Genomic DNA, 13,135 nt, shown 5'->3' on the forward strand with positions numbered 1-13,135 from the left:
CTTATGAGCCTATATTTATGATGCATTCTACATCTCCCAGTAAATTTTTATCTCATCGTCATACCCAAAGCCTGGCACTGCAGGAAGTGTTACCAAAAACCAAAACCAAACCTGTTGCTGTTTAGTTGATTTCAACTCACAGCGACCCTATAGTGACCCCTAGGACAGAGTAAAACTACCCCATAGCGTTCCCAAGGAGCGGCTGGTGGATGCGAACTGCCGACCACTTGGTTAGCAGCCAATCTCTTAACCACTGTGCCACCAGGGCTCTGTTGGCAGAATAACTGGCTCTAAATTTGACATATATGCAAGCTTCCTCTCCATCCCTCCCTTTGGGGGTCAGCAGAGCCCAGGGACCCCTGAGCACTTATCTAACTGGAACTCTGCCGTATTCGTGCAGTTGTATATTTGGGTGGTGGGGGCTTGGGAAGAAAAGGAAAGCCCCCCCCCAAAAAAAAAACTACCATTTGTTCCATCTAGAACGTGCTCTGGAGAATACAGAATGAGGATGTAGTGATAAGCTTTGTCAGTGCTGGAGTGCACGTCTCCCCTTGGTAGAGGTAGGGACCCCAGGAAGTTCTTCATTTGCTGCTTCAGCACTGCCTTGAAGGTGATTGATGCACTCCTGGACAAGCTTAAACATTACTGCAGGGAAGCAAACATGCATACAATGTACCACGTATTACCTGCAACTCACCTAAAGGGGGACCTCCCTTCAGCCGGACCTCTGTCCAAATTAGAATGTAAGAAATACAAGCTCTTGTTTTTCTAAAATTATTATTAGACAAAAATATATAGGCAAGAAAATCCTTCTTAGGAATGAAGCAACTGAAATTACATTAGTAGTTTCAAATGAAACATACATTATTGTATCCAAAATTTCAGATGGTATGTGTCTCTGGTGTCTACAAGGACCTTAGATTCAACACGTGCAAATCTAAACTCATGATCTTCTCTCCAAAACAAAATCTTCTTCCATCCTTCAGTTGGCTAGGCCAGAAACTTGGTTCTACCTCTTTCTACCTCCACATCTAATCTGTTGCCAAAATTCTGAGGCTGTTACTTCCGACACAATTCTCACATGCGTTTTTTTCTCTCTCTTTCCATCCCCAACACTTGATGGTTTCCTAGTTATCTCGCTGTATCCACTCTATTTTTTCCTCTAGTCTTATTTATATCATAGTAGGCAGAGATACTATGAGATAGGAGCCTTGGTGGCGCAGTGGTTAAGAGCCCGGCTGCTAACCAAAATATTGACAGTTCGAATCCAGCAGTCACTCCTTGGAAACCCTATGGGACAGTTCTACTCTGTCCTATAGGGCCGCTATGAGTTGGAAACAACTCGATGGCAACAGGTTTGGTTTTTGGTTTAGGCAGAGATAGGTGTCCCTGGATGGTGCAACTGATTAAGTGCTTGACTACTAGCAGAAAAGTTGGCAGATCGAACCTACTAGAAGGTGCCTCACAAGAAAGGCCCGACAATCTACTTTCAAAAGCTCAAAGCCATGAAAACCTTATTAAGCATAGTTCTACTCTGACACACATGGGGTCGCCATGAGTTGGAGTAGACTTGATGGCAACTGGTTTTACTGGTTTGAGGCAGACATATATATACATATTTTTCTAAATTTTATTTACTTTTTAATTGTTGAGAATACACACAACAAAACATGCACTAATTCAGTTTCTACATGTATATTTTAGTCACATTGATTATACTCTTCAAGTTGTGCAACCGTTCTCACCCTCCTTTTCTGAGTTGTTCTTCCCTCAACATTAACTCACTGCCTCTTGAGGATCCTATTTAATCTTTCAACTTGCTGTTGTCAGTTTAATTCCATATAGATAGTTCTTAAAAGAGCACAGTGCTCAGGGCAACTTTTTTTTTACTAGTTAAACTAAGCTATTGTTCCGTTTTAAGATGACTTTAGGGGATATTTTTGGTTTAAGGTTTAAAGATTATATCAGGGCAATAGTTTTCAGGCGTTCATCCACCCTCCATGCCTCCAGAAAGTCTAGAGTCCATGAGAATTTGAAATTCTGTTTTGCATGTCTCCCCTTTTAATCAGGATTCTTCTATAGAATCTTTGATCAAAATGTTCAGTAATGGTAGCCAGGCACTATCCAGTTCTTCTGGTCTCATATTAAAGGAGGCAGTTGTCCATGGAGGCAATTAGCCACACATTCCATATCTTCCTCCTATTCTTGACTCTCTTTTCTCTTCTATTGCTCCAGGTGAATAGAGACCAAGTGAGGCAGATGTATATTTTCAAGATGCAGATATGAGCATGTGATTCCTCTCTTTAAACAACAAACAACAAACAAAACGTATAATGAATTTCTATTACTTTTTGAATAAAATAAAAAGTTCTTAGTTTGGGCTACTAGGCCCTCATTTTCTGGGCCCCGCCTATCTCTCAGGCCTCATTATCTCCTAACCTTGTTTTGAATTTTGCTTTCTGTATGGTTAATATATTTCCAAGTTACCTTTTCTATGTGTGGTTGGCCACTTGCAGTTTGTTTAAAAGAAAGAGGAAAATAAAAAGAAAAAGGAAAGAAAAAAAATAATTTGATGAAATCAGTTTTATTGATGTATGTATTTTATAGAATCACAAGCTTTAGAACTATAAAGGTTCCAGGTATCACCCAATTTCAAAGAAATGTAGGTGTCTAGGTTAATAAGTTTACGGAGCAGGTATTATTTGAATTGTTTTGTTTTTATAGAGTCACAAGCAGAATGATATTTCAAATTTAGAAGATACAGCGTTGAAATATTCCTTTGTCTTTTTTTGAAGTTGAACATTTTGTCCTAAAGGGAATTTTCACAGGAAAAAATTATGTTTGGAAAGAGAGGTAGGCAGACATGCTATTTCAACCATTAAATTCTTTGTGTTGACTGTGAGATACATAAAGAAAATGAATGAAAGGGAATCTGTAATTTCTAGCAGTCATTTTACTGCAACAACTCTGAGCTTTTCCAAATGTAGTGACAGGCTAGCAGCACCTAAGGGGAAGATAATCTGCCAAAGAAGAGGATGCTGTTGGTCTTTTGCTTGATGAAGAACGTGAAAGGGTGATCACAACAGAAAGTTTCATAAATGGGTATGGATGTTGGAAGAATTTCCACGCTGGTGCTGGCGGCTACAGCCTGGGTCCCATCTTCATTCACCTCCACAAAGGAATTGTGTAGGACTTTAGACATCATGAGATATTGGCTCCCGGTCACGCCCAAGAAGTCAGCATCCTGTGGACTAAAGGTGTCCACCATGCCTAGGGCTCTCAGCATGGCTTTGAGGTCATAGCTTCCTTCACTTTGAACTGAGGTAAGAATAAGTCCACATCTATCCTGTGCATACTCGATGAGCTCATCCACTCTAGTAATTTCTCTGCGATGAGTGTATCTTCAATCTATAAAAATGGCAAAAAGGAACCGACATGATTATCAATGGACACCTAACACAGCATTGAATTGAATCAGGTGGAAAACTTTTATTTTAACAATAAATATAAAATGTAGAAGGTTCGTTTAGTAGATATATTTTATTCTAGTGGGCAAAAACTCACAATGTCGGGAACGACAGAAGCTGGAAGAGGCAAGGAATGAGGAATCCTTCTTAGGGCCTTCAGAGAGAGCATGGCCCTGCTGACACCTTGATTTCAGACGTCTAGTTCCCAGAACTGTGAGATAATAAATTTCTGTTGTTTTAAGTCACCCGCTTGTGGTACTTTGTTATGGTGTTATGGCAGTCAAAGGAAACTAATACACAGAGCCATTACATTAAATTAGTTTGTAAAGGATGACATATATATCACTATCCCTTATGCCCATAGCCTACTTACTGCACAAGTCGTTTTTAAGTAGCCTCGTCTTATTATGGTCCCTGTGCACATATTTTTTTACATAGTGCAATTGTAATTTACACTCTATTTTTGTCCCATTTTTTTTGCTTGACACATTTGTAAACTTTTCCCAGATTACTATGTATTATTCTCAATCATCTCTAAATTGTTATGAAATAATATCATCAACTTGCTATTCAATGCATATGACTTTGTGTAACTAATATTTATTAAGCACGTTGCTGTGCTGGGCCCTGTGCTAAACCACTGTAATACGAAGATGCACCTTTGTTCCTTGTTTCAGAATTTTCATTATTTTGAGCTGCCTTGGAGCCCTGGTTAGCACTTGGCTGCTAACTGAAACGTCAGTGGTTCGAAGCCACCAGTCGCTCCCTGGGAGAGAGATGTGGCAATCTGCTTCTGTAAAGATTACAGCTTTGGAAATCCTGTGGGGCAGTTCTTCTCTGTCCTACAGGGTCATTATGAGTTGGAATTAACCTGACGGCAACGGGTTTGGTCCAAAACCTTTGCCTTGTTTAGACATGTTACCTTAGCTTAAAACGTCAGGGCTGGGATTACTGATGTTTGATAACCGAGACCACTGAGCTAGAGTATGAACATTGTAATGGCTCTTCACACATATTGCCATATTACTTCCCCAGGGATTTCTAATTTCCAGTGTTATCAGTACTATATGAGTGTAGCAGGCTCATTGCAAGCAACATCAGCAGCATCGCTGGGATGTCTTTTATATGCCAGATACTGTTATTATTGTTTTTGTACACTGTGTTTAATCATGATACAACACTAGAGGAAACTTTTATTAATCCATTTTTCACTCCCAGGGATGAGGCTCAGGATGACTTTTGAGTTCCTCAGGTCAGAATACTTCTAAACTGAATAGTAAGCCTTCAAAATAAATCTATTTGTCCACTGTCCACTAAACCACCTTGATTTAATTAGTGCAAGATGGCTCCCCCTCATATTTTCATTTTGCTTGGTTTTGATTGTGGGTGAACTTGCAGTTTTTCCATATGCTTTCTAACTCTCTGTCTTGGGTTCCTTGTCTTAAAATGAATGGACTGAATTATATCAGAGATTCTTAAGGTTGAAAAATTTTATGTGTGTATGCATGGGTATATTTTATTTTGCGGAGAGATTCCATAGTTTTCATCAGGATGTAAATGGAGCCTGTGAAGTTACAATTTTCTCTGTATTCTTCCATATCAGACTACGATAACCAGTTGCTGTTGAGTCGATCCTGACCCATAGTGAGCCTATGTCAGAGTAGAACTGTGCTCCATAAGGTTTTCAATGGCTGATGTTTTGGAAGTAGATCACCAGGGCTTTCCTCCAAGGTCCCTCCAGGTGAACTCAAACCGCCAACCTTTTGGTTAGCTGGTGAGCGTGATAACCATTTGCATGATATTTACTTTTTTGCAATGAGCCAGGTTCTCCTTAACAATTCTCCTTCAGGCTATATGCAGAGAAGAAACAATATATTCTAAATTTGAGCTCTGCCAGTTACCACTTCCAAGCTGTGAGCATTGCTTCGATGAACAGCTCACACAAGCATTGTAGTATTAGGAAGTTGGGCAACAGAATGAAAAATTGGAGGCACAAGTTTTATCTTTTTCAGACTGTCTACTTCATTTGGCAGCAGCACAAACATGCTAAGTCTTTGCCTTTGTATAGTATTTCCAGCATCTTGGCCTACACGTCCTCCAGGAAGGCAAAATTGAAGGACTTCTTTGCTTCATTATCTGCACGGATTTGCTCGTATCCTACAACAAATTAATGTGACAAATAAAAGCCTCTGCGTTACTGGCCTCTGCATCCCACATTACTAGTTGTGACAGCAAAAAATGTCTCTCCAGGTATGATTGCCAAATGTTCCCCTGAGGCAAAATAGTCCCTGGTAGAGAATCACTGGTTTAGAGAATGTTTAGGAAAGAAAATTCTATCAAAATGAAATTATTTTTGACTCATAAACCTAGATCATAATTATCTTCTACCAGACTGTGAACTCCTTGAGTGTAAGTTCCATATTTTATTTACATTTATCTCCCTAGTATAAATTCAGTACCTAGCATAAGGTAGGTACTCAATAAATGCTCGCTGATTTGAAATGAGTGTTACACCCACACTGTGAAACTTTGTCCAAAAGCTTTTATTGATGGCAGTGTGGAAAAGACATTTGATTCAATTTAGATTTTTAGTGGATAATGTTTATTGAAGAGCAACTGTTTGCAACCAGGGAGTCTCCTCTTGGAAGAGATGAGCTCGCCAGATCACGATTTTAATCAGTTTATATACACACTACAAACAGGAAATTTCTAAAGGGGAAGTCATGATGGTTGGTTGACATTTGCTTAGTTGGTAGAAGGCGGGCTATCAAAAAACGGGCCTTTGGTTTGGATTGGTTTATTAAGGTTGGTTTGGATTGGTTTATAGATCTGCAGCCTATAGGTTAGTTTGAGCTTTTCTAATCATTTGTGGTTAGGTGTTTTCCAGTTTGGTTATTTAAAAAAAAAAGCTTAGCTGACTAGAATGTGTAGGTGACTTCCCAGCACTGTCCTTATCAGAGATTCCCAGTTTCTTGGAAGGGTTCAAGTTGAGTTCAAATAAGGGATCATTTTTCTTTTAACAATAGTCCTCTACTTACAAGTAGATTGCATTCTATAATTTTCCTTTGTTACTGTTTCAAGTAGAAATATTGTTCACCCATAATTGACCTGACTTACAGCTATGACAAATTCAGAACTCAAATCGTTTTGCGTGTATTTGTATGCATTGAGGCAGATTCTTTTCTGACTCCTGGTTTTCTGGGAGGAGGTCACTGTGACTCTGAGCAGTGAACAGCAGAGCTGGAATTTGAACCCAGACTGTCTAGCTCTATAACCCATGCTCTTAAGCACAAGGCTGACTGCCCCTCAATAAAACAAAAATAAGAAGCCCCGCTTTTAGATAGCCCCCCTTCTACCTGCTAAGCAAATGTTAAGCAATCACTTTGATTTCGCTTTGGAAATCTCTTAACTGTTTGTACGTGACATGAAATGCGAAACCACTGTATGAGCCCATCTTTTTTGCTCAAGAGTATCCTGAAAACAAATTGGCATTTTCACAGTTTCTGTGACGTTCCCGTCAGTTTCATCTCTGACCTCCTTGGATATCCGAGGCTACTTCTAGACTTAGTTGCTGTGTGACTCACATGCCCTTTTGTAGCTCCTGCTGTTGTGTGCTCTGTGACTTCATCAAGTGAAGGACATGAAGAAAGGAAGAAAAGATCGGTCAACATACAACACTCCCCACAAACAAACAAAAAACTCCAGTGTAAGAGTTTTCTCTTTGAAAATACACACACACACACACAATCATCAACAAAAAAATTTCAGTGTAAAAGTTTTCTCTTTGGGGAAACAAGACAAAACAAAAAACACAGGAAAGCTGGTTTCTCACCAGCTACTTTAAAAGAACCCTTCCTTCCTTCTGTCCTTCCTTCCTTCCTTCTGTCCTTCCTTCCTTTCTTCTGTCCTTCCTTCCTTCCTTCCTCCCTCCCTTCTTCCGTTCCTTCCTTCCTGTCTCCCTCCCAGCCTCCCTCCCTCCCTTCCTTCCTTCTTTCCTTCCTTCCTTCTTTCCCTCTCTTCCTCTCTCCCACCATTTTTTCCTGAGCAAGCATTTGATGATGTGATAATGTTTCCCACTTATTTAAGTCAATGCCTCGCCTCTACCAGTAGGCTTCACATTTTAACCTCACCTCTAATTGTTGGGAAATTGTAGGAGGCCACCTTAGCTTCCTAAGGAAGTTCAGACCTAGGCCAGTAGATGGGGGTGGAGTATTTGGGGAGGATTGCCTTCCCCCAGCACCCAGCACTCACCCCTTCATGGAGCCTGTCTGCTCAGCCTCCTGTGCCAGGCCAGCCAGAACGGTGAGCAGACAGAGAAAATCCCATCCCAACAGGTAACCCTAAAGGAAGCCAACACCTACCTCCTCCATGTGTAAGGCAGTGGTGTTTCGTCCACCTAAACAGACCATGAATAACGCAGATGATATGCTTAGCAGGGAGAAGAAGATGTTGCCCTCCTTTCACTTTCTCATCTGTTGGAACAGATCAAACCCAGGTGGGTATTTGCTTCACTAAGTGAATCCATGGCCCCCTTGGGTGCTCTGGAACCCTGGGAAAACATCAGATGCATTTTATAATGGCTTTGCCGGACAGAACATTATTCTGAACTGAATTTTTCTTAAAGGAAAATGACTTATATCCAGGTAGGGAACTTAACAGCAATGAAAGTTTTTGTTTTTACTTTTCAAGACTTCCACAATGAAGAGGTATTAATTTCATAACCGGGAGACTTAGTAACACTGGAGCCCTGGTGGTGCAGTGGTTAAGAGCTACGGCTGCTAACCAAAAAGTTGGCAGTTTGAATCCACCAGCCACTCCTTGGAAACTCTATGGGGCAGTTCTACTCTGTCCTATCGGGTCACTATGAATTGGACCTGACTCGATGGCAATGGGTTAGTAACATTACTGTTTTTAGAAAAGCAATGACTTGTCAAAGAAAGTAATATCACATTAGTATCTTTCCTTCGTCACCGGCTGCTCTACGTCTGGGTAGAAAAGGCTTTATAATGAATGCCAAGACAACGCTTTACGTAGGATTCCCTCCGGCCAGCTCTCAAGCGGCATCCTTCTCTGCTTTTCCATCAAAGCTTTGGGGTTACCAGGCACGCTTCGCTCTGAGCTCTTAACAGTATACTTGTTTACTCTGAAATAAATATACTAGATAAAGGACAAATCTGAAGAAGAAGCTATTTTAGTTTTGCCATGACAGAATAAATAAAATGCAATAACACAGAGTGAAATGAATGCAGCATTTAAAACACAGTGTCATTATTTACAAAAATAATCCATACTGTTAAGCTGGGCAGCTGGAAGCACTTACCTGCGTTCCTGGAGGAAGCTGAGGTGGGCAGGGAGGTGGCAAGGCTGTGTGTGTGGGGAAGGGTTGAGATCCTGAATATATATCTCACTTTCTTGCTGCCTCTCCCTTGCCACTGCAGTTGGTATTTCGAGTAAATCAACCTTTGGTTTCTTAATGCGGTTAACCCCCACCATCATTTGCATGAAATATTTATGACAAAAGACGTGATTACTGTTTCATTACTGTACTCCCTTTTGCAGCTGTAGAAAAAGTTGTAGATCTGTAACCAGGAGCAGTTGTGTTATAAAGCATAGCTCATAGAGAAGGCACTGTGGTTGTCTTGCCAATACCGAGGAGAATAAAGTTTACATTTCCACTTCCTGTCATTCGCCCAGCTCTTCCACCCCTCCCCAGACTCCCCTCCAAGAAGTCTTTCTACTCTTAGCTGTTGAATAGTCTTTAAGGTGCACTTTGAGAACCAAACCACTTACATTTGCTAGTTTTCAAGTTCTGAAACGGCCCGTCCATCCCACCAATTTCCCTGGTAACGATTCTGTATAACCAGGACAACAGCTTTAATTCCAAGTTCAAAGAGATACTGAGGAGGTGTCCAGGCAAAGTGCAGAGAAGGGAATCTATTGCCTATCTTTCCATAAAGGCTTTGCCTTGCTAGGGGTCCTCCCTGTTACCTGCTGTGCCCCCTTGCAGCCAATTCCTGATGTTTCCTGTTGGTTAAGTTTAGTGAACAGCTGATTTACTTCACTAAGTTAGCATACTGGCAAATAAAAGAACAATTGAAACAAACAGGGGCCATTTAGAGTGGCAGCCTTCTAATTTCAGAAACTATAAAAATGAAGCAGAAAAATAAAATCATTGGAGCTGCTAGGATCAGACATTTGCCTGTCACTTCAACATGCCATTTAGCACACCGGCTTCAGACTTCTGGCCAGGACACCAGTCAAATGCCTGTAAAAAGATAATGAAAAGAAGAGAGATCTTCTCTGCATGCCATCATTAAGTCCGTTATTGCTGGAGCCTTATTCTCTTCATGCACATGGTGTTCCTGTAGGTAGAATAAGATTAATAACTGTTGACGTTTATTGAGCTGTGGCTTTTTAAAAATTTTTCTACATAGAGTCTTTCACAGAATAAAACTTTGAATTTTGATGAGGTAAATGTATCCAGTTTTTCTTTTATGTACCACACTTCTGGTGTTAAGTCTAAGACCTCTTTGCCTTGCCCTAAATCTTGAAGACCTTTTTCTATTTTTTCTTTCTAAAAGTTTTATAGTTTTACATGTGAGTCTGTGATCCATTTTGACTTAGTTTTTGTATAAATTGTTAGATTTACACCAAGGTTGGTCTCTACTATTGAGCCCACTCAGCAAGTTTTTGTTTTTGCTAACCTGTTTTCAGTTCTATAATTTCCATCTTTTTGTCTTGTATGACATATTTGTCTGCTGAACGTTTCTACTTTTTCATTTGTTTCAAGAGAATTGGTAATTGCTTGCTAAGACATTTGTATGCTGGCTGCTTTAAAATCCTTGTCAGATAATTCCAACATCTGATTCAACTGATCATTTTGTCTTTTCTCATTCAAATTGTGATTTTCCTGGTCCTTGGTATGACATACGATTTTTAAAAATTGTGTCTTGGACATTTTGGCTATTATGTTAGGAGAACTCTGAGTCTTATCTAAATCTTCATTGTAGCAGGCAGTCACTCTGTTCAGATATAGCAAGAAGGCGCAGGTCTACTTTTGTAGGCTGTGGTTCCAATGGCAATTTAATTCTCAGAGCGTTTGCAGTGCTGTTTTGGTTTGCTTGAGATCTGTTGCTACTGGTGCTCCCACTGGTCTCTGCTGGTGCACCTGAGAGGAGAAAGGAGCTTCCCCAGGCAGGGTCATTTGGTGCCTCTAGCGGGGGAAAGCCTCTGGTCTGCAGGGACAAAGAACATCTGCTGTCTGGCATGTGGCGTCTCTTAAAGGGGAGGAGAGCACTTCCCCTTGATATCTATTGCCTGCCCAGCTCCCAGCTGAGCCCCATGCCGGTGGCTCACCTAATGTGGTCCAGGGACTCCTCCTCTTCAATCCCAGAGAGGAATGAGCTTACCTGGGCTGCTTTCTATTGCTAGGTTGCGGGGGTCAGGAAACACCAGGTATGGGTTCCTTCTTCTGTTGGATGGGGGTACATAGATGTGTGTTGTTCCTTCAGTCCTGAAGTCACAAACTGGCTCACCTTTTTATTACCACTCTCTTGCTTGTCTCTTGTGTTATTCCCAGAGCTTATATTTGTATTCATTAGGGAGAAGCAGGGAGAAACAAGTCCTTGCCATCTTGTTTGGACTGGAAGTCTCCCTTCACTTAAAAAAAAAAAAAATCAAATACACAACAATATAGGAGATAGTTTATTAATTTTTTAATTTGCTGATGTATTTAAATGAGAAAGGCAATAAGGATATCCCTCCACCCCCGAATTTCTTTCAGAGCTTGCTTGGTTGGACATAAAACCAAAAAAAACCAAACCCATTGCCGTCGAGTCAATTCTGACTCATAGTGACCCTACAGGACAGAGTAGAACTGTCCCATAGGGTTCCCAAGAAGCAACTGGTGGATTCGAATTGCCAACCTTCTGGTTAGCAGCCTAATGCTTAGCCACAGCGCCACCAGGGCACCTGGCTGGACATAGGCAGCAGTTAAAAGAAAGGAGGAGCCAGATGCCCACAAGGTAAAGAGAGCTAGTGGCCAATGTGGAGACTGAATACTGGCTGGTACCAGTCCTAGCTCAGCTCCCAACAAATATGTTAATTATAAGCTTCCATTTTCTCTTCTGTAAGACGAGCAGTTTGGCTTAAATAAACTTTGGGTTCCCTTCTAGCTCTCATATGTATAAGCTGAAGTCCATCTCTTTTGCATTTAGCTAAGTAAGAGTGATGGACCAGGATTCTTCCATAAATTTCTCCCAGAAGTTAAGGCAACCTAGGTTTGGGGAAGACAGGATATAGAGACCAATCTGGAACAGAACTTGTCGTTGCACCAGAATCACAATTTGATCACTTGTTCAATAACTATTTCTTTGTTCATCCATCACTAATTAATCAAGATGTTTTGGATGCTTACTCTGTGCCAGTATGGTCCTAGGTTCTGAGAAAAGTTTAAAGTAAAACGTAAAAAGCAAAACGAGACTGAGTCTACCCACAAGTTTGCTCAGCCACTTGTTTGATAATATCTGGCAATAAATACACATTAAATAATGTGAATGAGTAATTTGAGAGGCTAAGCATTGAATATCATCAGGCTCCATATGCAAGAGATCAACACTGATTCTCAGGAAATCTGGGACCTTTGTTTAAACACAATAAATCACAAAACCTTAGACCTGTTTGCACTATTTGGCCTTCAGGAACAAGCTCCAAATGTGATTCTACAAGCTTTTTTTTAAACAAGTTAAGCAAACATGAACTCAAAGTGCTGTCATCTCATGTCTGTTATTATGCTGTGTAATCAGAAGAGAAAATTCTAGCTCGCCTCTTCCCTGTGAAGTGGCCAGTTAGGCAAGAGGCCCGTTTCTGACATTTATACCTGAGACATTTACAGAATCTCAGGATTCAACACTTTGTAGACTCTCTTGCCTGGTGAGTAGCAGATATCTCATTTCCTAGCAGCTTCAGGCTGATACTGTGAGCTCTGAGAAGCAGGTAACCAGATTGCTCTTGGTTCCAGAATCATAGACTCTTAGGACTAAAAAAGACCTTAAAATTAAAATAAGCAGCAAGCATAGATTAAATTATAGAATATACTTAACAGGGAAAAATTACAAGCAATGTAAACATTTAGCAAAACAAACAGCCGCGTAAGATTTTTAGTTGGTCTGCTGGCTAAGGCCACTGCCAGCATCAGACCTCATAGATGGAAATGCCGAGAAGATCAGGACAGGGAAGGGACTCGAGAAAATCATTTGATCCAACTGTCTGATTTGCAGCTGAAGAATATGAGGACCAGAGGATTTTCCCAGGTCTACTAGTTACCTGGTCTCAATCTGAGGGCCACAAGGAGCATGGCCCCCACCCCCAAGAATCTTTCTGGAGCCTCTTGTCTCTTTTCCTTTGCCTCTCACATCTTCTCTGTCTCTGCGTTTGTTCCTCCCTACTTTTTCTATCCCTCAGTTTCTATCCCTCCACATTGTCTTCTAGCTACCTCTGCCACTCTTGCTGTCAAAGAAGTCTTGTACACTGTTGGAGTAGGAACAGAATGAGTTTTATTGAGGAACAGACAACTCGAGTTGGGCAGCACAAAGCAAAAGTGCAAAGTGCTCTGCCGCTCTGATGAAAAAGCAGAACTTTTATACAAAAAGTTCAGTATGACTAAAACC

The 13,135-nt window shown here is 40.8% G+C and overlaps 2 protein-coding genes across 4 annotated transcripts in view; one reads left to right on the forward strand and one right to left on the reverse strand.

The window, feature by feature from the left end:
• Positions 1-2,133: 2,133 nt before the first annotated feature.
• LOC101355967 (serpin B4) lies at positions 2,134-8,297 on the reverse strand. The gene is given in 7 exon segments (XM_004379304.3): positions 2,134-3,303; positions 3,306-3,408; positions 5,462-5,517; positions 5,520-5,591; positions 5,594-5,624; positions 7,829-7,959; positions 7,962-8,297. Coding segments are annotated over 7 exon segments (768 nt in total). The 5' UTR covers positions 8,038-8,297; the 3' UTR covers positions 2,134-3,004.
• Positions 3,175-13,135, forward strand: part of SERPINB11 (serpin family B member 11) — a 39,048-nt gene continuing 29,087 nt past the window's right edge. Inside the window, exons 1-4 of one of the 3 annotated variants that reach the window (XM_023734014.1) lie at positions 3,175-3,323; positions 5,536-5,717; positions 7,066-7,173; positions 7,802-7,962. The gene's annotated coding sequence lies outside the window, so the exon portion shown is untranslated. Of the gene's footprint in view, positions 3,324-5,535; positions 5,718-5,860; positions 5,877-7,065; positions 7,174-7,801; positions 7,963-13,135 lie in introns of those variants that run through there. The other 2 variants (XM_004379286.2, XM_023734015.1) reach the window with 2 other exon arrangements.

The sequence above is a fragment of the Trichechus manatus genome, unplaced genomic scaffold (assembly GCF_000243295.1).
Source record: "Trichechus manatus latirostris isolate Lorelei unplaced genomic scaffold, TriManLat1.0 scaffold00063, whole genome shotgun sequence".
Lineage (NCBI taxonomy): Eukaryota > Metazoa > Chordata > Mammalia > Sirenia > Trichechidae > Trichechus > Trichechus manatus.